The sequence below is a fragment of the Amblyomma maculatum genome, chromosome 3 (assembly GCF_055883805.1).
Source record: "Amblyomma maculatum isolate TAMU_Amacu chromosome 3, ASM5588380v1, whole genome shotgun sequence".
In the NCBI taxonomy this organism is placed as follows: domain Eukaryota; kingdom Metazoa; phylum Arthropoda; class Arachnida; order Ixodida; family Ixodidae; genus Amblyomma; species Amblyomma maculatum.
The window spans coordinates 94,219,930-94,244,721 of record NC_139346.1 but is presented as its reverse complement, the minus strand read 5'-3'; the positions used below and the strand labels follow the sequence as shown (position 1 = coordinate 94,244,721).

The following is a 24,792-nucleotide window of genomic DNA, read 5'->3' as shown; positions in this document are numbered from 1 at the left end:
AACGCTCATTTGTCGTCATCGGTGGGAGCCGAGTTCTCGGAAACAGAGTCTTCCTTTTCACTCCCGTCCTCCCCTGCGATGTTGTCAAAAGCCTTTGCGGTCAGGCTCACATTTAAAAATCCCCTCCTGCTGCATCCGCTACCCACGTGTGATAGATTAGTTAACGTCTAGCCGTCGAGCTGCTGCAGAATTTATTTCTTCTGCTATCAGGATACCTGTTTTGAAGCAAGCGTCGTACTGTATCATGCGAAATAGGGTAACAGCAGTAACCCTGCTAATCCACTGCATAAAATGCGAAAAGTGCATGATGAAGGTGACAACGGGATTTTGAGCTTACGAGTAAAAAGTGCCGCGTTTTGACTTTAAGTGGATTAGGATTTGGCTTCCTTAGTACCGATGTTATCAAAATAACATCTTAAAACTGCAGAAACTGGTTGGTGACGGATTCAATATGGCTGCACCCCGGCTTTGCTTTAGGCCAACCGAATTAAGTATTCGATTATAACGCGAGGGTAGACTTTGAGAGCCAAAAGTCATGAAAAAACTCTCGTTACATTAGAGTAAATACAGTACTTTGATGTGCTGTTTAGCCAAAAGCTGCCCTTTCGACATAAAACATCATCTTGGCAGAAGCACAAGATGGTCAGCATCGTTTTGTTGAGTTGCAATGTATGCTGTTCAGCTGTCAAGCTCAAGAATCGCAGCCACCGGTAATGCACTTGCAGTAAGAATATGGTCTTCTGCATAGGACAAAATGGAATATTTCAGCTCTTTAGCTCCCAATTCCAGAAAAGTTGTTAGGTGCAGGGTGCTCTGTGTCCTCCACACCAAGCATACTTGTGATATCAAGTGTACATACCTTGATTTTGTTTGATTTTTTTGTGTTATACTTGCGTGCTTCTCCCTTTTCTTTCCCTCTCCAGGTGTCACCGGAAAGATGTCCACAGAAACTGCACATGAGGATGACAACTTTGGCACAGAACAATCTCACAAGGTGAGAAGGTTATGTGGCAGAGGTCAGTCTGCTGACGCTGTGCTGCTTCTGTTCTATGGCACACCTGCAAGGGATAGTGTAATGGAAGACTGTCTGATGGAAGTCGCCAGGGATTTCAAGCAAACACAGCTGATTGTTACTCGGGACTGCTCCAAACGCGTAACATGCTAACTGGCAAGACAGCTTTGACATGCCAGCTGTTCAAAAAGAGCTAGCGCGTTGATGCATGTTGAAATGATGACTTGAGTATGTACCAGACTGACTCATTCCCCTCCCCCTTTTTTGGGCGGTGACAGGCGATTATGATAGCATTGGGTGAGGAGCGGCGCAACCGGGTGCTGGCTGGTCTGTACATGGGCCGCCTGGACACCTCACTGATGGTGCGCCAGGCATCCCTCCACGTCTGGAAGGTGGTGGTGACCAACACGCCCCGTACTCTGCGCGAGATTCTGCCCACCCTGTTCTCCCTGCTGCTGGGCTTCCTGGCCAGCAGCAGCTACGACAAGCAGCAGGTGGCAGCCCGCACCTTGGGTGACCTGGTGCGCAAGCTGGGCGAGCGGGTGCTGCCCGAGATTGTGCCCATCCTGGAGCAGGGCCTGGACTCGGAGCTGCCCGACCAGCGGCAAGGGGTGTGCGTGGGGCTGAGCGAGATCCTGGCATCCACATCACGTGACATGGTCCTCACCTTCCTCGACAGCCTGGTGCCTACCGTCAGGTGCCCCACTTGCTCCTCTCTTCTTGGCTTCTCCTGCTGTTGTGTGCTGCGAGAGATTCTTCCACCAGATGCAAATCACCGCTAGGCATCTCTTGGTTCACATACCTTTCACTCCCAATGCCACCAGGCAGTATAGACGGCTTGGCCATTCAGTTCGCTGCATTCTTTTAGCATGAGTTTAAGTGTGCTGGAAAGCTGTGCAGCAGATGCCTCGCGCACTTATGGGCCGGCTTGTTATGCATTGTTAGCATTGTGAGCATTGAAGAGAGCTCTTGTTTGCTAAATCTTTTTTATTCTGTCATGGAGCCATCCGGCCTCGTGCTCGACGTGGCAGGGGTCACTGATTGAAGCTTTGTGCACTGCCGAGCACAGCATGGAATGGAGTCGGCACTCATTGCCGTGGCCTTTCCTTTCTCCCTTTCTTTGCTCGCAGGAGGGCGCTATGTGATCCCCTGAGGGAAGTGCGTGTGGCGGCTGCAAAGACTTTCGACAACCTGCACTCTACGGTGGGCTCCAGGGCCCTGGACGACATCCTGTCCCCGCTGCTTATGCAGTTGGTGAGTGTGGTCACAGTGTGTTGATGGCAGGAAGGAACAAATGAAGAGGTGCATCTCGGCATCTAATAATAGTAATAATAATTGGTTCCGTGTCCGTAATTGGCGCTTGTCCGTGTCTTACTTCCTTCCGTGTTTCGTGTACTTTCGCGCTATTTTCCATCATGAATAATTGGTTCACAGGAAGGAAAAGGCACAGTATCTGTCACACTTGTTTCTGTGGACACCTGAACGGCACCAGAAGGGAAGGGAGGAAAGTGGGAGTGAAAGTGGATAGAGAGAAAGAGGAGCCGTAGTGGAGGGCCACGGAGTAATTTCGACCACCTGGGGATCTTTAACGTGCGCCGACAACGCAAAGCACAGGGACGCCTCTTCGTTTCGCCTCCATCGAAACGCAGCCGCCGAACCCGGTTATTCCGGCACAGTAATCAGGCGTCTCACTACTGCACCACCCTGGCGCGGCTCTCGGCGTCTAAGATTGAGAAACTTGTGTTCTGCAATAGGTCCTAGCTGTAACCGTTGTTGTCATTGCCAGCCGCTCTTCATTCGTTCTTGAGTAGCGATAAGCTGTATTATAGGCTGGGCCTCAGACATGGGAAGCAGCACAAGGCGTGCAATTGCCATGCTTATCTGTGTTGTGGTTCACTGTAATTTTAGCTAGCAAGAATTTCTTGATCCTTCACCTATTGAGCAAAACATTCTGTCCACTGGTTTTTGTGTAGGGCTGTTGGCTATGCCTCTGCCCAGGTAAATTTAGTTAGCATAATTTGTTAATACTTTAATTTGGTTTATATATTTAGTTAAGGCTAACATACATCTTCCCATCATCAGTGTTTTGCTGTTGTTTGCACACTTTGTAAACAAATTAATTATACAAGCAATGTTTCTTCGTGAAGTATAGCTTGGTACACTCGAGATAAACCATTTATAAGCAGTCCTTGGCTGTTAGGACTGTGTTGGTAGTCATGTGTCATGTTTCAGATTGTTGCTGTGGTATGTTCTGTGGAGGTTATTAGGAGTGACGCCTCATTTCACTCCGCCGTGGCATTGCATTTCAGGGCCAGGGTGACTCTGAACTGGCGGAGCACACACTGGATGGTCTGCGCCAAGTGATGGCCATCAAGAGCAGGGTGGTGCTGCCCTACCTGATACCACAGGTGAGATGCCCTTCTAGTCTTTGCTCCACTGCATTTCACTGCTTGATTCTCTTTGGGCCACCAAGAGCGCATTCACTTAGGGGTGCACAACATTCTACGGTTCGAAACCAGAAGCACTAACACCAGAACAAAATGTTTCCAACGCATCGGTTGGTGCCAGTCTGCTAGCTGCTGCGAGATTTTCCTTATTTACCAATCAAAATTGATGCAACTTGGTGGGTTTGTGTAATTTTTTTGTGCAGATTCCAAAACTGCAATTATTTCTTTTGTGATCCAATTATTTCATGAGATAATTACACCAATTAGTCTAATTCTTACAAGAACAATTACAAAAGGACCACTGAAGAAAAACTTCAGATGAACACATTGCTGGACACTAGAAAGAATAAGGAACACAATGTTGCAAGCAGTTTTTTGATTGAGTAATTATGTCTTGTTTTATTGCGTAACAAAGTTCAAAGTTCAAAATATAGCATGTAATGATCACAAAACAAAGCCATTTTGAAAATTCTGAACAAGAAATAAAAAATCTACTTGCAACATTGTGTGCTCCACATATTTGGCTTCATGCTGAAAAAGAAATTATTGCTCTATCTGCAATAGGTGCCGAGATATTAAGGCCGCAAAACTGCAAGTGGTCCACAATGCATGTTTTGAGAAAAGAGCAAAAAAGAAACAGGGGATTATTTAACAGACATTCACTGGTGCAATGCACACATTTACATTTTAAAATGACTAGAAACCTCCAGTAATGTAGTCTCTTTGCTTTCCAACGTCCAAGTGTCGCCTCTTTCATTTTAATTTGCAGTTGCAGCACATTCAGTTGTCACTTTTTCGACTGCGCGAGTCACATGCAAGCAGCGACCTTTTTTTTACATACGTCGTTTTGCTACGTCCTCCCATCAAGACCGCAGTGAAGAACGTTTATTGCGGAAAAGAAATGTAATTTAGAGCTGTTTGCTGCTTCCCAGTGCTCTGCATTGCACAAGCAAGTGCATTCACTAAGGACTATGAACGAGGTCCGATCAGCGCAAACGCGCGATGAGCTCTACGAAGACGACGTGTCCCGAAGTTTACGCATTGGAGAATAAGTTCGACGGCGATTTCTTATCCCCGTTCACATTTTTAAATGCCAGTATCGCCGCCGTATGTTTTACGCTTCGCCAATCTCGGCAAACTGTTATCTGACGATCGTGAACTCCGCCTCGCCAAGTGGACTGTCCGCCGCGCTGCCGTCACCGTCACGAAAACAATCCATCTACCGCTTCGTTGCTGGAGTTGGCGCGAGTTCAAGTTTTTTTCTGTTTTGAGCTTATCTTTCTGCTCATCTGCGGCCTGCGATATCACCGTCGCGGCGGGTGCAACCGCTGGCAGTAGCAGTCTCCCGTGCCAGGTGTTGCCCGTGCTGGGGAACGCGCTAGGCCTACTTCAGGCTCGTACACACGATCGTTCGGCGCACGACTTTCGTCGGCCTGAGTGCGCATAGCCGGGCAGGGCATCACTTGAGATGATTAATCAACTATTTTTTTTTTTTTTCACTTTTTTCACGAATTCTTGCCATGAACGCACCTCGCGGTTCGGAACCAAGCGCGGCCGGCGTCACGTCTCCGCCGTCTCCCCGCGGCTCGGGCGCGCCGAGCGGACGCCGTCAGCCAGCTCCACCAATGCGGTGACGCCTTATCGTTACGTGCACCCCGAAAGCCATTAAGATTGCAAATGCCACGTTTTCTTTTTTGCTATTTTTTATGTGACCAATGGGCAAATGTAGACAGCAGAGGCGGCAATTTGAAGACGAAAGGCGGCTCTTTCGAATGAGACCAAGATGGCTACGGTGCTGCGCACAAAATGGGAGCTACGCCTCGCGGAAAATGGTTGTTTTGGGGGGTCGTTTTCGGCCCAAATTTGGGCGACATCGATTATATAAATTGTCATTGTGACTAAAATACCGACCCTAGAGATGAAAAACTTAGCAGATAGGTAGATAAAGAGCTACTGATTTCTCAAATTACATTTTCAAAAAAGTGATTTTTTTGCGATTTTTTGGTCCGAAAGACCCGTAACCCCCTTAAGCAATTCGAACTCTTTCCTGTGGTGTGCCGCTTGCTCAACCGACACTTGAGTCGCTTCACAATGCCATTCAGCGATGCAACCAGAGCCCAGATTTCAGTGATGCTGGCGTGAACAAATGCCTTAAGCACTCTCTTTTTCTCTCTCTCTCTCTCTCTCTGATGTTGTATGCCATGGTTGCCACAGTGACATGGCATGAATAAGCTCACCAGTCATCGTGGGTAGTGTAGTTGGAGGGATGTTCCACAATCAGCGCTTTGTCTTTAGATGGCGTTTGCGAGTGAGGAAGGGTGCTCCCGCTTCTGTTTCACGGGCTGTCTTGTTGCATATTGATAGCATTTGCTTGCACCCTACACACCAAGTAAGTTACCGCTAACGTCACTTCTCCAGTAAAGTGTTGTCTGACTACCTTACAGTGCTTCATGACAGCATTCAGTCAGCTCCTTTGTCATCCCAGCATTGTATCGCACTGTGTTGCGACTTCTTTCTTTAAGGGGGGGACCCTGGTCCTAAGACAATATTTTTTATTTACTGGTAGATTTTGATGAAAGTTGCACCATTTATGCAGCTTTTTGTGCTGATTTCAAATATGCACAATAATTTTATGTCAGCCATTTAGTTCTGAAGATATTGAGCACTTTATGCTCTTTGTTTGGAGGTGAGCTGTCAGTAAAACTGCAGGAGTTATAATGAAACCTGACGTATCAAATCAATTTAGAACACACAGAGAATGCAAAAATCAAGATTGAATGTCCTGGTTCCATTTTAACAAAGTTACGGCTTGTCAAAGTTCAGAGACCAAAAAGCCACCTTGACAATCCACAAAACATGTAATTTTTTAAAACTTTCCTCATTAAATACCACAAATGCATTTATATTTTTGCACTGTATATGAGTTTACCTTTCTGGTGCAAAAATATTTATAGCAATATCATAAGTAGAACCAGAGATACCGCACCTGCAAACATGTACCGTCCTTAATATTTTGATTTTGAGAAATTGAGGAAAAACGTGTCGATAAATTTTTGGAGCAGCAACGCTAACAGTAACTCATTAAAATGGGTTCTGACTAGCTTCTGATGTCAATGCATCATTTACTATAGATATAATTCGCCCTCAAAAAATGAAATCTCTGGTGAACGGAACGCATGGTCCAGAGGCCGCCACCAAGACGAGTGCGTTTGCATCGTGACCTCCGCAAAAGTTGATGCCAAGTTCTGGCACGCAATCGGCATTATCACGTTCATGCTGTAAACACAGTCGGCCTGCAACTAATGATAAGCGACCAATGCTCGTCTTGCACCACGTAGCATTCAGAAGAAAGTTTATTTCGACAAGATTTGGGATTCTGCCTCTGCGGCTGGTCGCGGCACTGTCTCACAGGGTGATCTGTCCCGGCGTTGAAAGCTGCACTTGCTCATCTGCACCATCACGATTCCGTACGCGGCAGATCGTGCCGCTCCTCGCTGTCGCACTGAGCACGACCGGCTATGCTACGCCATTATCAGGCCATCGCGGACTCTACGCGGAGCGTCAGCGCTTCGTCATTGGTTGCAGATAACCAAATGCGGCGATGCAGCGTCCCCGGCGCATTCCTCTCGCTACTTTTTTTTTAGGCTAATAACGAAGCGTGAATCTTAATATTGCGCATTTCGCGTTGTCGTTACGATGAGGAAACGGCGCTAGGCCGACTAGGCCTAAAGGAGAGACCTTTTCAAAATGGCGCCGGAACGCGAGCAGTCGACGCCGCCAGCCAACTAAAGCTCGCCATTTTGCTCACGTGCGGTGGGTGGGAGCCCAATAGCGGGCGTGTTTCACACGATTTTGCTCCTTTGTTTTTCGCTTCGGTGGGCTTGCTCATGGTCACCAACCAAGATTATGCCTGCGGATCGCATATTTCTCGAACTGCGGGAGATCGAAATTCGGCGTGATTTGACCTCAGTTTAAAGGGCCACATGCGTGGATTCTCGTCTTTGGAACACTGTAACGCGCAAATTAGGCGATATTTTTCAACAAAACTTCGGAGATAGCTGCTGAAAGATCTCAGAATCGTAAAAACGAGAGATTGAAAATCCGATTTTCTGACCGATTTTCGGCTGCAAAGACCCGGGTTACCCCTTAACTGAATGCAGTTATCGAGGAAATTATGGAAGGGTATTATACCCCTGTCACACGAGCATGCCCAAGACCCTTGAACTGGTTGTCAGTTAATTCATAGTCCATTAGGCGCTGATGTACGGACGGTTTCAATGGCCATTGAGTGAGTAGTCTATCGAGTCAATGGAGCAGCTCAGAACTCAGTTGAGACCTTAAAGGTCAAGTGGTGGTGGCATGCGCTCTTGACATGGAACTCTCATAGCAACTCACTGAGGGAATGAAATCGGAGCAATATAATTGCTGAAAATTTATTATTATCCAGCTTATATTCTAAGGATAAAGGGAGGGAGGAGGGGGGGGGGGGGGGGCACAGGCCTGGTTTCGAAACACTGCTGCAAGTGTGTTATCATTCTTGCCAGATATATAAAAACAACCTACACCAGCTTCCTGTTTAGTGCATGGATACCTTACGGCTTCTCTAAAAAACACTGTAACGCGCAAATTAGGCGATATTTTTCAACAAAACTTCGGAGATAGCTGCTGAAAGATCTCAGAATCGTAAAAACGAGAGATTGAAAATCCGATTTTCTGACCGATTTTCGGCTGCAAAGACCCGGGTTACCCCTTAACTGAATGCAGTTATCGAGGAAATTATGGAAGGGTATTATACCCCTGTCACACGAGCATGCCCAAGACCCTTGAACTGGTTGTCAGTTAATTCATAGTCCATTAGGCGCTGATGTACGGACGGTTTCAATGGCCATTGAGTGAGTAGTCTATCGAGTCAATGGAGCAGCTCAGAACTCAGTTGAGACCTTAAAGGTCAAGTGGTGGTGGCATGCGCTCTTGACATGGAACTCTCATAGCAACTCACTGAGGGAATGAAATCGGAGAAATATAATTGCTGAAAATTTATGGAACTTTTATATTATCCAGCTTATATTCTAAAGATAAAGGGAGGGGGGGGGGCACAGGCCTGGTTTCGAAACACTGCTGCAAGTGTGTTATCATTCTTGCCAGATATATAAAAACAACCTACACCAGCTTCCTGTTTAGTGCATGGATACCTTACGGCTTCTCTAAAACTGCTAAATTCATTGCACGTGTGCATTATAGTATTAGTGTACCGAATAATTGTTTTTAACCAATTTAAGGTTAAACATTTAGGCATATTGCTTACATGCTGAAATATTCAGGGCATTGTGGTGTCACCATCACCGCAACAACTTAGTATGAGATGGTGAAATCTCTTGATGGCAGTCCAGTTTTCCGTGTTGCAGTGGCACAGCTCCTTCGAGTTCGACTATTCGGTATCTCAATGGCCTTTGAAATTGGCCATGTGACGTATGTATTAGCCATTCTATTACTGTTACATGATTGCATCTCTATGGTGTAGTGAAGTAGTGAATTTATGCTAGTGATAGGAGAAAACAAAATTGTTTGCGATATCTTCATTTCTTTTTTTTTTCTTTTTTTTTTTTTTTCATAGCTGCGTATCGTGGGGAAAAGAAAAAGTGTTTGTCTTAGTCTGGGCTTCCTGTACTGATCTAATCGAAGTTATTCAGTTTGCACAGAGTAATTATTATTTGGAGCCAGAAACTTTATATATATCCACACCTCTAAAATGGGCCTGCATTGTGAATCTGCAGAAGCAAGTTGTTGGGAGATATGTTAACGTAGGGGATCCTCAAATTGGATTCTGCGCAGCCCTTGCGTCCACAGGAGATTTTTTATTTTATTTTTATTTTATTTTATTATTTTTTCCTATTCAAGCACCTAAACCTATGTCCTTCCCCCAAATGTTCAATGCCTTAAGCTTAGGGAACTCCTGTGGAGCAACCAAGAAGAAAAAACACTATGAATACGCGGTCACCTGCCCTTGGGCAGCTGAGTGAGGGCTTTCTGCAGCTGTTCAATGAATGCATTGCTGAGGTTGTGAGTAGCTTGCTCTTAATTTATTCAAATCTCAGCTACCCTTTTGTAGGTGTTTTTCATGAGAAGGAAGCTTTTTTTTTTAATAGCAGTCCTGAAATTCGGTCACTGGGATGGTGCACCACTTCTTCAGGCAAATCATTCCAGTTCTTCGTTGTAAGTTGAATTGTGCGCGTGCGGGGGTGTGCCGACTTGGAATGACCGGTACGGGATGAGTGACGGTGGGCAAGTGATATGACGGTGTCGGCAATCAGAACATGATAAAAGCTTATGATAAAGAGCAAGTCTAGCTACTGTACATCTCGTTTCTAGTTCGGGAAAGTTTGCATTAGGTTTTTAGCGCTGTAACACTTTGGAGGCACTTTGGTAGAAGGCTCTCACTGTTATGGGGGTGTCAAATTGTTGCGTCAGACTGTTTTTCTCTTATTCTATTTCATGCTGGGATGTGTTGCAGCTGACAACGCCCCCAGTGAACACCAAGGCCCTGTCGCACCTGTCTGCTGTGGCCGGGGAGTCTTTGTCGAGACACCTACCCAGGATCCTGCCTGCCCTGCTGACTGCCTTCAGTGCCTCCTTGGACACACCCAAACAGCAAGAGGTGGGTCTTCTTTATATAGCACATCGTGTGCACAAATGCCCTCTGATCTTTGGGTCCATCATTAGCAGAAAGGTTAGGATAGGCCTGTGACACTTAGAATTTAATTGCCCACAAATTCACTTGGTGTGAAAAACCAGTTTCGACAGTCATGAATTTGGCCAGCGTTTCTTGCAAAAACAATCCTTCCTGTCCTAACAGAAGTAAAGAAACATTTGTGCAGCCATGAAAAACAGCTCTATTGATACCACTATACCAACTTACTACAATGCGAATACCTATAGGTTTGTTTTGAAAAGCATGCAAATAGGGCTGGAGGGCTAGCACTACATACCATTCTTTGCTTATGCATGCTCTGTTTCTTGGAGAATGACATTCTGCACTTTTTCGGTATGTGTTGTTAGTGACCGTATGTCTTGCCAACACACTACCCATCAGGACTGTGACATTCATTCGCTCGAAAAACCTTTTGGTGGTACTTGTTGGATCCTCTCCCCGTGTGGTGTCTTAAGTGTGGTTGCAAACCCCTGGTCCCCACCCGCACACAGGAGCTGGAGCATTGCCAAGCTGTGATCCTGTCGGTGTCCGACGAGGCCGGTGTGCAGACAGTGATTGAGCAGCTACTGACGGGCACTCGTCAGCCCGGCCAGCGGCGCGCAGCTGTGGCCTTGCTGTGCGCGTTCTGTGCCCACGCACGGGCGCCCCTCACCCCACACGTGCCACAGCTGCTGCGCGAGCTGCTGCGCCTGTTCACTGACACGGACCGTCACGTGCTACAGCTTGCCGGAGAGGCCCTGGCTGCCGTCACCAAGGCAAGCTGTCTTGCGTATCCCGCAGGATCTGCATCGTACAATGCGATACAGTGTGTCTATATTTTCCAGAAAGAACTGGACGGTCTCTCGGCCTAAAAGCTGCACAAAAAGCTTGACGAGGCCCTAGAGGCCATTTGCATGACAGCAGCATAGTGAAAGCAGGGGAAAGCTCACTACGGTCAAATCTCGATATAACAAATCACAGGGGACTGCCTAAAATCGTTCGTTATTTTGAAATGTCGTTGTAATGAAAAACTTGCACTTAATAAGCCAGTGGTTGAACCTACGTACGAAAAATACATACTATGCAGACAATCAAAAGCTCAAATGAAGATATTGAACTTACTTCAAATCTGCTTTATTTGAAGAAATCATCTTCTTCTGACGCGTGCTGCACGCATCACTGATAATACTTCTCCACACCTTCCACTTTGCACAACACATCATCGTGTGCGATGTTGCACCGAGCGATGAAAGTGCAGACGTTATTCATGCACAATAAAACACGGATCTGGATATGACCTTATCTTCAGCGTTCAGGGAAGTTTGAAAATCTTGTCGTGGTCTTTCAAAATGATCGCAGCGGTCGATAATGCAATCCCAAGCTCTCTGCAGAGACCGATTTTGCTTTTTCCCTGTGTCGCGATTTCTTGCTACTCTTTCCTACAGCGAAAACTGCTTTGACTTCTTTATGATGCCATTGCTGGCTGCATTCGTCGGATCTCGTACGAACTTCGCAATAAGACTATCCGACTATCCTCAACAAGAATTCCTAAATGCACGAATGGCATGCACGAATGGCACGACCGACTAGTGAAGACATACAACACAGAGAGAAAAAATGCAGCGCTGGCATAGTGGTGGCGCTAGGTGTCTGCACGAGATATGGTGATGATGATATATATAGCCTGCTGCATACACACATAAATGGCGGTTTCTGTTTCACACGAGAGTTTTGGCACCTTTAATTTCAGGCGAATTCGTAATACTGATGTTCCTTGAATATTAGAAGAAAAGGTAAAAAGCATACATTATTCTGAAATTTGCGCCATATTGAAATTCGTAGTTCTGAAGTATTTTACATTGGAAACATCGAAAATCAATTGGGAATTTTCAAAAAGCTTGTTAATTTGAAAAGTTCATTAATGTGGTGCTCGTTGTAATGAGATTTGACTGTACTATAATTATTAAAGACAAGATTGTGACAGATTAGAGCAGTGGTAATTTCAAATAATGCAACCAGCAATCGGATAAAAGAAACCATTTATAGGACAATGAAAATCATATGCGATGCAAAAAAAAGCAAAATAACATAATCATAGGTACACAAAAAGAAAATGCAATTATTTTGTAATGCCTTCTATATATCTGTACTTTTTAAGTGTTGTTGGTAGGTTATGGGTTAGTGAATAGTGTTTATAAAATGTTTAGAAACAAGAAATACTAAGCATTGGCATTTCTTGTTCCCATGTTAATATTTTGTCACTCTAAAGGTGCCAAAACTGTTAACAGGTTTATATTATCGCTGGATGAAAAATAGACTGATTGTAATAAACGAAATTCATATAGCTTGTTTGCACTTATTATACTAAATGATTCAGATGAGTCTTTTGTATTCTTCATGGGTTCAATGTCTGCAACATAGCGGACAGTCTTTTTTCTGTACGACATAGAGTTTGTTTAAATTGTTTTTGGTAGTTGTGCACTAAACTAGACTGCAATACCTGAGGTGCGAGTTAGATAGAGCATGATAAAGTTTTATCAGTGGTGGGGGTATCATGGGATCGAATTCCTCATCTACAGATCCGCACTCACATCAGGTGCTGAGTCTCCCCTGTCCTAATCTCCTTGCCTTGGGGCTTCACAGACGCTGGACACCAACCAGCAGATAGAGTATGTGACGGATGTGCGGCAGGCCATCCGGTTTGCAGCCAGCGACCTCAAGGGGCAGGAGTACCTGCCGGGCTTCTGCCAGGAGAAGGGCATCTCGCCCATCCTGCCCATCTTTCGCGAGGCCATCCTCATTGGTGTACCCGACCTCAAGGAGCAGGCAGCGCAAGGGCTGGGCGAGGTGAGGTCGTTAGCGTCACCATGCACTGGTGCCTTGAGCACTAAAAAAGTATTCCCCTTCCCCTCCCCGTTTTGCTACACTTCTAAATGCAACCAGTATGTAGCAATTATAAATTGAAGCCATGGCTTGCTGGAGTCCCTGGGGACGTCATTTTGTGGCAGCTCTCCACAGCAGCTAAGCCACACATTTTTTGTACTAGTGTGGATGAGAATCGTAATGTTTCATTGCTCAGTGTCTGTATATAATAGTATGTTTAACCTGCTGCAGTTACTTAAGTACACTTTAGATATACCTATGCTGATACGTAACTACCGTAGGTACTTTCTGAACTGTGCACAGCATGTTGGGCCAACTTTTTTAACCACGCAAACTGTTTGTTTTATCTTCTTATTGCCTCTTATTTTGTTACATTGGATTGCCACAATGAAGTGAATGCCTATAGCTTTATTACGACATGACACTCTAGCCACCATCTGTCTGTATAAGTTGTAAGAGCTGCTTATATGCTTGCTTCCTCTGCTGAATTAGTTGACCTTGGAGTTAAGTGTTGACTGTATAAAATCACTTGGGCATTCCACGCTCTGTTCCGCTTGCTATTGCATTGAATAGCTTTTAAATTTGAAATTGCTTCAGCTTCTCATCTCCTGCAGCGCATGTTTTAGAAGAGTTTGACTTTACAGAAAGAATCATTGCATTTAGTCAGATGCAGCATTCCAGACTTGTTCCTCCTGACTTGCTTCCAGAACATCTTTTTGAGTGACAACAGGACTAGAGGTTAGCCAGGTTTGTCAGAAGGAGTGGAAAGATAATGCTTCTCTTTTTTTCTTTGCAAACCACCAGGTGATCCGGCTGACAGACGCTGCCTCCTTGCGGCAGTCTGTCATCAGCATCACAGGCCCGCTCATTCGTATTCTGGGTGACCGGTTTAGCTTCAGTGTCAAGGTGGCCGTGCTCGAGACCCTCGCCCTCTTGCTTGCCAAGGTCAGTGCTCTCTCCGCGGTGAATCTGTAACCTTCAGGCCTGTGCAAACATTCAGTAGTAATAATAATGCTTGTAGTATCTGCTATATGGTTTAATCTCAATGTTTGGTATTTGAAATTAAGTACTTATTTCCAGGGTGTAATGTTCCTGAAATTTCTGCTTAGTGTTGTTCAGGTCCAGTGTACCTTCTGTGACATCATGGTGCACGTCCACAGCTCCTCAAAACGGAAAAATGCCCATTCGATAATTCAAACTTTCGGTCGATTCTAACGTTTTCTCTGGTCTCTTGTTGACTGATATAACAAGAGTTTATATATTTTGTTTCTAAGTCTTGTGAAATGTCTAGAGTGTTAAAAAAATGAGCCTTCTGGCCACACTGGCAGAAGACTCATTCGACGTTCATTATCTTTCGACAGGCATGCTACAGTCAAGACATGTATAAAATTATATTTTTATGAAACACAAATTTTTATTTTTTGCAGTGCAGTGACCTTTTATATGTCTATGCTAAGAAGAAAAATTCATAAAGGAAATTTTAAATAAAACTTTAAAAGTGAAGAATATCTCGTTCTCAGGATGGCAACAAAAGAATGAACAACTCAGTGTAGATCAAACAGTCGGAAAGAAACCTGCTCTGAAATCATTCTGCTTTTTGCACAAAAAAACAGAATGCTTAGGCACCAACTAGCCTGCAAAAGCGTACTCGCTGCTCTGAAAGGTAAGCATATATAGTCGGAACAAAAAAAAAAAAAATCAGAAAAATGCAAATTGTTTTAGCGCTTTCACGGAACATGTGCAGAGCCACCAAAGGTCATGAAACTATTTCTTGGGAGTACTTCTCATTGTATTCTGCCAATGGCAGTTTGAGCGAGGCATGCTAAAAAACATGTCATTAATTTTCTGGACTTTCTGGAAGCATCAGCGAAACCAGAACTAGATGGTTTTGAGGGGTCTTTCATTTATTATGGTGGACCAAGCAGTTGATGGCAGCAATTTTTAGGCTTGCAGTGGAATGAATTTAATGCCACCTGGCCAATGCAGATTGTCTATCATTACTGTTGGCTGGCAGCGATGTTCAAAAAATGAAACTTTGCTGCGACGGGGCGCACCTGAGTGTTCGGACTGCTATTCGGACCTTAACCCCCCCCCCGCCATTGAATTGGATGTGAGTTCAGCAGAGAGAGAGCCAATTTTATAGCTCACCTGGTGTGGCAAACCTGACCATATCTATCCTCGACCACTGCTCTTCCGCATGCCAGGAGTATCGGAACGAGACAAAAAAGGTGCTGATGTAAGCAAAACTGCTCCGCAAACTAAGTGGCTTGAAAATGCCTTGGAGATGTACCGTCTGTTGCAAAGTTTGCAGCCCAACGTGCCGGGCGGAGGAGCAGTACCGCTCCCGAGAGGCGGCGCTGTGCCCGCCCGCGCTGCCTCGTGACGCAGCTATAAAGAGTGAGGAGGCTTGTTCTCTTCCCCTCATCCTCTTGTACTCTTCCCCTCATCCTCTCAGCCGCGGGATGAGGGGAAAAGAACAAGCCTCCTCACTCTTTATAGCTGCGTTACCAGGCAACGCGGGCGGGCACAGCGCCGCCTCTCGGGAGCGATACTGCTCCTCCGCCTGGCGCGTTGAGTTGCAAACTTCTGCAGCAGACGGTACAGTAGAATCTTGTTGGTGCGTTCCCGGTTCATACGTTGAAAATTACGGACGGTAAGCATCTTCCATAAATTTACTGTTTTTCTCCCAGTTGATATATGTCCCTTTTCTAACACGATTTCCTGGCTGCTACATTCAAAATTCCCACAAATTGAGGTCGTAATGTGCCTAACAATCAACCACGCATGTTTCAATAGACGAGCAGTCCGAGCCTAGGAGTGCATGGCATCAGTTAGAGAGCAGCAGTGGTCACCCGCTGTAGTGGCTTCTCTGCTGTGGTTTAGTGCAAGGGGCAAGGCTGATGTTAGAGTGCCATTTCCGTCAAGATACGAGACATGAAGGGAAGGTACGAAGAAACCACTGCGTTTCTTCACCATAAAGGCAACGGGAGCATTTGTGAGTAATTGTGCGCTATGCGCTTACATACGAGCAGACCCGGTCTAGTCTGGAGAGCTCAGCTGAAGGGGAAGTATGCAGTGACAGCCAGGCTCCCCATAATACATTGGTGTAAGGTGGCAAAGCATCCAATAGAGGAAGCCATCCCGGCTTGGCATCGTCTTTAACATACTGAATGTGTTGCTAAACTCTTCCGTGCTAAGTGCAACGCAAGTGCGAACTGAATGCTGCATCTTAAAATGGATGCAGCAAATGGAGATGCAAGGAACTAAAATGGTTTCCTTGCATCTTATGCCACGAAATGCTAATCTATATTTTTATTTTATGAAATAAAAATGTACCTCACTCAAAAAAAGCAGTTCCATTTTTCCAAATCATACGGTTTGAATCATACATTTTTTCAGGTAAAACATTTTTTCCCCGAATTTTTCAAGAAAACATAGCAGCGAGGTTTCACTGCACTTGGTCAACCAAAAGTTTTAAATTCACTTAACAAAAAATCAGAGCCAGTATGAGCAGTATGTGGGACTGCCATGGCAAGTTGCTTCTAGGCAGTAGTGGCTACTGGATCTGGACGAGCTAAATTCGCAGCTGGTTTTGCTTTGCCAACTTCTTTCAGTAGTATCGGCTGACATGCTCTTGCATCCTTCCTTGCAGGTTGGGGTGCAGCTGAAGCCATTCCTGCCACAGCTGCAGACAACGTTCCTGAAGGCCCTCAATGATGGCAACCGGCAAGTGAGGCTAAAGGCCGCTGTGGCACTAAGCCACCTCATCGTCATCCACACGCGCTGCGATCCAGTCTTCCAGGATCTTCACAACTCAGTCAAGAGTCAAGACGACCCCAGTGTTAGGTAAGTGCCACCAGAAGGCTTTTTTGTTGCTGTGCTGTGTTCATGTTTTTTGTTTGCTTGTTTGTTTGTGTTTGAAAGGGATTTTAATTTTTCTGGTAAAGAAACGGGTGCATTCTTTACACTTAGGCAATAGATGCAACATAGTACTGCCTGGCACCTTGGCGGTGACAATGAAATGGAATAAGTCAACGACCGATTTTTCGGACATTCTAGGGAACTCAAAAACGTCCGAAAATTCAGGCAATCCGAAAAAATGAATGTATGCAAAAACGCACCTTTTTTCTTTTTTTTCTCGTATCTAGAGGGTCAAGGGCGAAGCACCATGCTTCCGAAACACTGCCACAGCATCAGAGAAGTGGCTAAGAAAAGAGGCACTCAAAAGCTCTGTATGCAGCAGACTGCCGGTTTATTATGAATGTGTTGTCAGGGCAGCCGGTGTTATTGCTGCAGTGGCTTGAAGAACTGGCTGATCGTCGTTTGGACGGCGTTCCGCTTGCATGCGATCATATTCTCCTCGATCTGAGCAAGGGTCATATCAGCACTGTAGACGGATGAAAACGTCAACAACGCTCGCGTCAGCTCGGCGCTCGTAGGCAGCGCGGGCGTTGGCTCCTCATTTTCAACATCGGAGTCCTCTGAATCCTCCACAACCTGACGGACTATTTCTTCATCAGTTAGTTCTGCGCAGAAGTCGAGCTCGTTGTCCGCGTCAACAAACTGCTCAAAAGGTATTTCCGTGAGTATGGAAACCCCAGCAGAGCGGAGGTTGTTGATCACGTCGTCCATGGGCGGGCACACGTCAATCGCGTCGGTGCTTTCAGGACAGTCCACTGCCTCTGTGGCGAGTACGAAGCCCGCGTGGCGAAAACAGTTGCGAATCGTGTCTTGCCTCACCGCTTTCCATGCGTCCGCAAGCATTCCAACAGCAGACCGAAGGTCAACGTTATAGCCTTTGCCGTTTTCCGCACACAGCACCATGCGGTTTAGTACCCGCGAACGGTACAAAAGTTTTAGATTGCGGATGACGCCTTGGTCCATCGGTTGGAGGATTGCAGTCGTGTTGGGTGGCATGAATTCCAGCTGGACAGCCTTCAAGTTCTTGATGTGACCATGAGCGGCGCAGTTGTCAATGAAAAGCACGACACGTCTGTTCTGAAGTTCAAACTTCCTGTCTAAGCTGCGGACATAACTTTCAAATAGCTGCTGAGTCACCCATGCCTTTTTGTTGGCTTCGTACAACAGTGGCAGGGTTGCCCCTTTGAAGCTCTCGGGTTTTTAGACTTCCCGATTACTAACAAGGGAAGCTTCTTGCTGCCAGACATGTTGCTGCCGACGAGAACGGTCAGCCGTTCTTTACTATGTTTGCCACCACGGCATGGGTCACCAGCAAAAGCGAGCATTCTTTCCGGCAACATCTTATAGAACAAACCAGTTTCATCGCAGTTGAAAATGTTGTCAGCAGAGAACTGCTGCAACAAAGCCGGAAGTTTTCCGTTGCGGTACTGCTGAATAACTGCACTGTCGACGGCGCCGCTCTCACCGCACATTTTCTTGAACTTGAGGTCATTCCGATGTTTAAAGTTCCTCAACCATCCATCACTAAACTTAAAATCCTCAATGCCGATTTGAACTGCGAGAGTTTTCGCTTTTTCTTTCAAGATGCAGCCCGAGACCGGCAATCGCTTCGCAATCATAGCATTGAGCCACACGACGAGAGCCTCCTCAAGCTTCGAATGAACACCTTGGCTAGCATTCTTTTTTTGGGCACTAGATGGTTTTTCGGCCGCTTCCAAGATCTTGCCCTTGTTCTTGACGAAATCTGAAACTGTTTGCTTCGAAATTCCGAACTCCTTGCCCACGTCAGCCTGCGATCGGCCACTCATTACTTGCTTGATAATCGCGGCTTTCTTCTCCATCGTTAACCGACGGTACTGCTTTCCGCGCTTCGATGCCATCGGCGAGGACGACGAAGACGGAGTGGGAGGCCATCGCAGGCAAGCGAAATCCTCAAGTTTAGAACAGTGGAGTTCCTTGACGAACGTCGAAGCACCTAGGCCTAGCGTCGCAGAGCACACTTCACACAACAGCGGAACAACACGCCACGCTAGTCAAAATGTGCAACGAAACGACGACGACGCCGCTGGCCGCCGCGGCGCCTCCGAAAATTGGCGCTGGTGAACATAGCCAGTGTGGCCAGACCAAATTGGTGTGTGACGGCTAGATTCGGCTAGTTGTGGCTCAAAGTTATGATATGCTTCGGCTGCAAGTCGATTTCCTTCGCAAGAGCGCTGCGCAAGGAGCCAAAGGACCTTCGAGGACCTTCCGAGGCGTCAAAAAGTCCGAAAAATTGGACGGCGGGGTGTTTGAGCGTCCGAAATTACAGATGTTTTTATACATTGATTCTATGGGGCTCGTGGCGGTGCCGCGAAGATGTCCGAAATATCGGGATGTCAGAAAATTTGGGCGTCCGAAAAATCAGTCGTTGACTAATCTATTTGTTCAGCGCTTTCTAGCTTCAAGCATTACTTGTACTAAGGTGTATACAGAAAAAATTGTGCACACTAATTGTAGAGTTGTATTCACTAGAGGGATGTCAGCAGTGGACAGCCATGTTTAAGGGGGGATCAAAGCAAGAGATCTTATTTTATTAAATAGAACAAAACTCTGAGACATTTTGGGTTTTGATTTTGCAAATTTCATGAATGAGTAAGGAACATGTCTTTAAATTGGGCCATTACTTGTTCAGTATAAATATAGAGGCTGAAGTGTCTTCGAATACCATGAATTGTAGCATGCATAGGTTCCAGTATGCAGTGGCACACGGGCTGGTCTAAGATAGTTTTCTCAATTTTAACCTGTTCAGGCACTTTATCAAGAATGCAACGAGAGCATTAAAAAACGGCTAGCAAGAATGATATGATACTGACCTTGCAAGCTGTAATATGGAAGGAAAAATAAAACTACTAAGTGGTTAGCAGAAGTTCATCTGGTGACCTTTAAAGACAAATTGCTAGCCTTTATTTTTTATAACATTTTGGTGCTGCCTACCCTGCTTATCTTTGCTGTTCTCTTGCAAGCTGTAATATGGAAGGAAAAATAAAACTACTAAGTGGTTAGCAGAAGTTCATCTGGCGACCTTTAAAGGCAAATTGCTAGCCTTTATTTTTTATAACATTTTGGTGCTGCCTACCCTGCTTATCTTTGCTGTTCTCTGCTTGTTCTTGGCTGTTTATCAACCCTAACAACAAAAGAAAAGAAAAAGAAATCAGAGCCTAAAATGGTACACTTCTCTGCACACAGCATTTTTGCTTTGATGTTTCACAAATGATTAGAGATCAGGATTTTAAACTGCCCACTTTGCTAGTGCAGTGATCAAGAGCTGCATGCTCAACACGATATACAGTTAAACCTGGTTACAACGAAATTCGCAGGGGTCAAGTGGGTGCAGCTAGCACAGAACCGGGTTAATTGGAGAAATATGGAAGAGGCCTTCGCACTGCAGTGGGCATAGTTAGGCTGATGATGATGATGATGACAATGAAATTGTAAAATGTCCGCAATTTTTTGTTACATCCAGGTGTTCTTTGTATGGAGTTTTCACATGAAGACTCGAAAGGATGTTGCAGAACCGAAACCAGATTAAGGATTGAATCTAAGGAAAACTACCTCGCAGGTAGGAGTAAAAAAAAGGGGGGGGGGGGGGGGGGGGAAGAGAGAAAGAGGAATCAAAGGTTCAAAGTCTTGAGAAAAGCGCAAGCGGTTGAGCCGCCGCTGGGCAAAGAAGCGCCTGTGTCTGCATGCATGTTCCTTACGCCATTGTTGCCCAGAAAACGGACTCTCTTGTCTCGCATTGCCGGCACTCCGCTTTTCCTGCTACCCATGCCGCTACCTACACACAAGAGCTCGCGAGCAAGAGCGTGGCGCCAATAGGTGCGCACTGTTTGCCCGTGACTTTTTTTTTCTTTGTCCTGTTAATTTTCACTGATTTTGAGCATGAACTACTCTAGTGTAGTTCACGCTCAAAAAAGCAAAAACTGCGAAGATTTCTGCATTTGTCTCTTAGATGAACGTAGGCGCTGAAACACTGCACAGTGCATCAACTGAGGTCGCTCGTTGCGATCGTAGACGTACCTCTCATGTCAGTCCGTGTTTGTCGTCGTGAAATTTGTGGAGTTTTGCCAAGTTATCAGTAATTCAGCACTAGCTAAGATATAGTTGGCACCACGATTTTGTTATATCAAGGTCAGCCGCCGCAATGTGTTTATGTGGAGTTTTCAAATGCACGCAGTTGTTGTTGGGAAATGGAAAAACTTCATAGCTTTGAGAAATTTGCTACATAGAGGTTCGTTACATAGTGGTTTAGCTGTACTAAAACCTTGTTGATACGTTAAAAAACAAAATATGCTGGAAAAAACAAATAAGGAAAGTGTATGGTCTGTGCTGCCTGATTTTTTAAAATTTAACTGTTCAGTCAGATGCAGAGGCATTCAGAGTTGACACTACATAAAGATGTAGCATTTCTTGACATCAAGTGTAAAGTGCTCCTTTTTTCTTAGTTCTTGCAAAATTCACTTCATGTTTGCATTGTCTTCAGGGCAGGAGAGAGTTAATACAGTCGAACCCAGATATATTGAGCTCGAAGGGGATCGCGAAATAATTCGATATATTGATAATTCAATATACAGAAATCGGCTTGTGACAGCACTTACGATGCGAAAAAACGATACCGTATTTGTCACGTAATCAACCTACTCCCACAATGAACCCATCCTCCACTTTTGCACCTGAGAATTTGAAAAAAAGGAAAAAAAAAATGTTAAGGCCAGCTCGCTCAGATGCAAGCGATTGAGCAATCTGAGCGACGAGCGGCAGTGACAGAGCGAAAAATTTCCAACTTGTTGGAACTGCGTCCCTCTCGCCGCTCGAGCCGCAGCAGAAATCGCGAGCGTTTTCGCTTGCATGTTGATGGCGCGCACCACTCTGTTTCGGTCTTCTCATCCACAGCTCATTTCTTGGCAGCGTGCCAAGATGCTGCGCAGCAATAACGTCACGGCGTGTATATCTTTTGATAGCCCCTGCGGTGGCGGGGAGCGAACTTGGCAGAGTGCCCGTGATGGCTTTATTGCACAAGCCTGGTTCGATTTATCACGCCATGCTTGGGGCGGGCGTAGTCCACTGCCACAAAATCATTGGAAAGCGTGATAGCTGCTAAATGCTGTTTGAAGCGAAAAATGCTAAAAGCCAGTGTCATGACCGCAGCTGACTGCGTGCTTTCGTCGATTCATACATGCAAGGATAAACTACTCCCAGGGGAAAAAAAAAAAAAAAATGCTGCTTCTTAACGTACCCAGCCACCATATCTTACGCTACGCCCAACGATAAGAATGAACAACTCTCGCAAAAAAAAAATAATAATAGTAAGATCTGCCACTTCTTAACGTCCGCAGGCGCCATAGCACGTCAGCTGCCGCACACAGAGGGTTCGCAGCACACGCTGGGGAAGGCGTACAACGTTCTGTCTGAAAACGGGCTGAGCTGGCTTGGCGAATGCGTAGCGCGTGCTGCTGCGAACAAAGGCCGGGAAAGAGGAAGGAGAGAGATAGCTCAGCAAAAGAATGGGCACACTCGTGCGCTTCGCTCTATCACATTTTTTCCCTCTCGTTCCGACCGGTTTTCTCTGGTTCATTCGTGCACATGGCTTGCAAACGTCACGTGCTGGCGTGCTGGAAGCGATAACCGCAGATGCGAGCGCCTTTGGGGAATGGGCGCAGCGCTGCCTTAGACCAGCCGTCGTCCTAACTGTCCCCTCTCATTCCTTCTGCACGTGGCTTGAGAACATCATGCAGCAAGCGGCCGAGGGTAATGCGATAGTCTTTGGGGAAGGCACACTTTCCAGTGCATGGTGCGGAGTTCGATATATCGAACAACCCGTGAAATTGAGTTCGATATATGACGTGGCTTTCCTATACTTTTACATGGGATTTTCAAGGGGATATTCCGTGAGTTCGATATAAAATTATATCAATATAAAATATAAAATTCAGTTCATAGATGACAGTGATAAGCCAAGATTGCTTCCTTGGTTGCATCCGGATGCTTTGTCTTCTTACACCAGTGACGTGAGAAGCCATCATAACGGCTTACATTCGCCACATTTTTGCTCATGCTGTGTTCCCAGGCCCCGCCCGCTCGTATGTAAAGGCATAGTTGTAGTTATCAAATAGTTCCCCCTTATGCCCCTAGGCACTGCAAAGAAGCTGCCACATTTCTCCCCACTAAGTCGTGTTTCCACAGAAACCGGTGCCTCGTATGTGGCTTTGTTGGCTTTCTGTAATGCTCCACCCCTTTGCTCCGTGGCACTGCAGGAAAGCAACTGTAGCGGGTTAGCGCCACTGTTCAGATTTTCATGTAGCACGTTTGCAGATGTTCGGTTGATTGTCAAATGTATTATACAACCCAATTTGTTCAAATTTTGAACATAGTAGCTGGGAAATTGTGTTTTTCTTGAATGTACTAACAGGGGGAAAAGATTAGCCAAGGTTTAGCATAGTTAAACATGGTATTCAGCAAAAGCTTTATGGCACGGTTACACCTGGTAGATCTCTTTCGTGGCCAAATTTAACATGCATCGGTATGATGCGCTAACGCACCGTCATCGCCACTGGCCTGCGTGGCTGGCTCTGAGTCGAGGTGCAATTGCTCCTCGTTCTTGTACCCACTGATTTACTTCACCCACATGATTAATCACGAGGTGATGTCTCCTCAGCTCTCCTTAGCTCAAAGTTTGAGAGGTCAAAGGTCACCCAAAGCTCAACACCTATGTGGTAAACAAGGTTACACTTCAGCCTGTCAATATTTTGAAGAAAGGAAGGCAAAGCATATTTATAGCCACACTTTGCCTTGCGGCACTTCAAAGGCAATGGCTAGCTCACACTGGCATTGTGTATTGGTTTATAGGAAAGGAAAGGCACAGTATCTGTGACATTTTTTTGTGGACACCTGAACCGCATAGCAGCAGTATCCTCCTGCTTTTAAAGGTGAAATGAAGGTCAAATTATAAAGCGAGAAATTATATAAATAGGTAATGTATCAGCAACGCTCTACTGTATTTCACTGTGCTCGGAAGGCTGCATTGATGTAATAGAAAGATGCGTGATGAGAGGTCAGGAAACCAAGCTTAAGTTGCAGCTAATTTTTGGTGCTTGTGGCCCTGTCTTGCAGAGAGACAATGCTGTACGCGTTGCACCGGGTGGTGGCAGTAGCGGGGCACAAGATGTCAGACCTGATGCGGCGAAGCGTGACGGCGAGTGTGAGCGGGTTCCTGAGCAGCTCGGAGGACGGCTGCCGCACAGCTGCAGCTGGTTGCCTGGGCTCCCTCTGCCGGTGGCTGCCACCCGACGAACTTACCGTCTTCGCTCGGGAGCACCTGCTCAGTGAGTGGCCACACTGCTTGGTTTTCACTTCTCTCTATGGGAGGTTGCTTTAGTGGGCTAGTTGTTTGAGCACACCGTTGTGCGCTTTTTCACCTTTGAAGAATTTTACAAAAATTTGCCCTTGTGAAATATTGCCACTGCTCCAAGGGCGAGTTGGCGGTTCTTGACATGAGAGTGTATAAGCGTATGCCTCGCATGTGTCTGTACAGCCCTGGGGTCACCGCTTCCGCGATGAGCTGTGTATTGCCTGCATTTTACCAGGCAGCATATCACTGCAGTGAATCTGCCGCTAGCATGGGTGTGCCGTATTCATGCTTCTGTGTTACAGGCGCATTTGTATCTGTGGCCATGTTTTATGTATCATTTCACGATCCCCTTCAAGTTTGATGCATCCAGGCTGGACTTATTCAATTACAATGGCCCAGGCACAAAAGGGAGCCATAACAAGGCTTGTGGAGATGGAAGATCAAATCCGATGGCTCA

The 24,792-nt window shown here is 45.9% G+C and overlaps 1 protein-coding gene across 1 annotated transcript in view; it reads left to right on the top strand.

Annotated features, from left to right (window-relative positions):
- Positions 1-24,792, top strand: part of l(3)80Fj (lethal (3) 80Fj) — a 141,726-nt gene that overhangs the window by 98,013 nt on the left and 18,921 nt on the right. The window contains exons 40-49 of the mRNA XM_084597788.1: positions 924-994; positions 1,291-1,709; positions 2,143-2,266; positions 3,322-3,420; positions 9,971-10,114; positions 10,660-10,923; positions 12,791-12,994; positions 13,835-13,975; positions 16,683-16,876; positions 24,098-24,309. Of these exons, the coding sequence (XP_084453914.1) occupies positions 924-994; positions 1,291-1,709; positions 2,143-2,266; positions 3,322-3,420; positions 9,971-10,114; positions 10,660-10,923; positions 12,791-12,994; positions 13,835-13,975; positions 16,683-16,876; positions 24,098-24,309 (1,872 nt within the window). The remainder of the gene's footprint in view (positions 1-923; positions 995-1,290; positions 1,710-2,142; positions 2,267-3,321; positions 3,421-9,970; positions 10,115-10,659; positions 10,924-12,790; positions 12,995-13,834; positions 13,976-16,682; positions 16,877-24,097; positions 24,310-24,792) is intronic.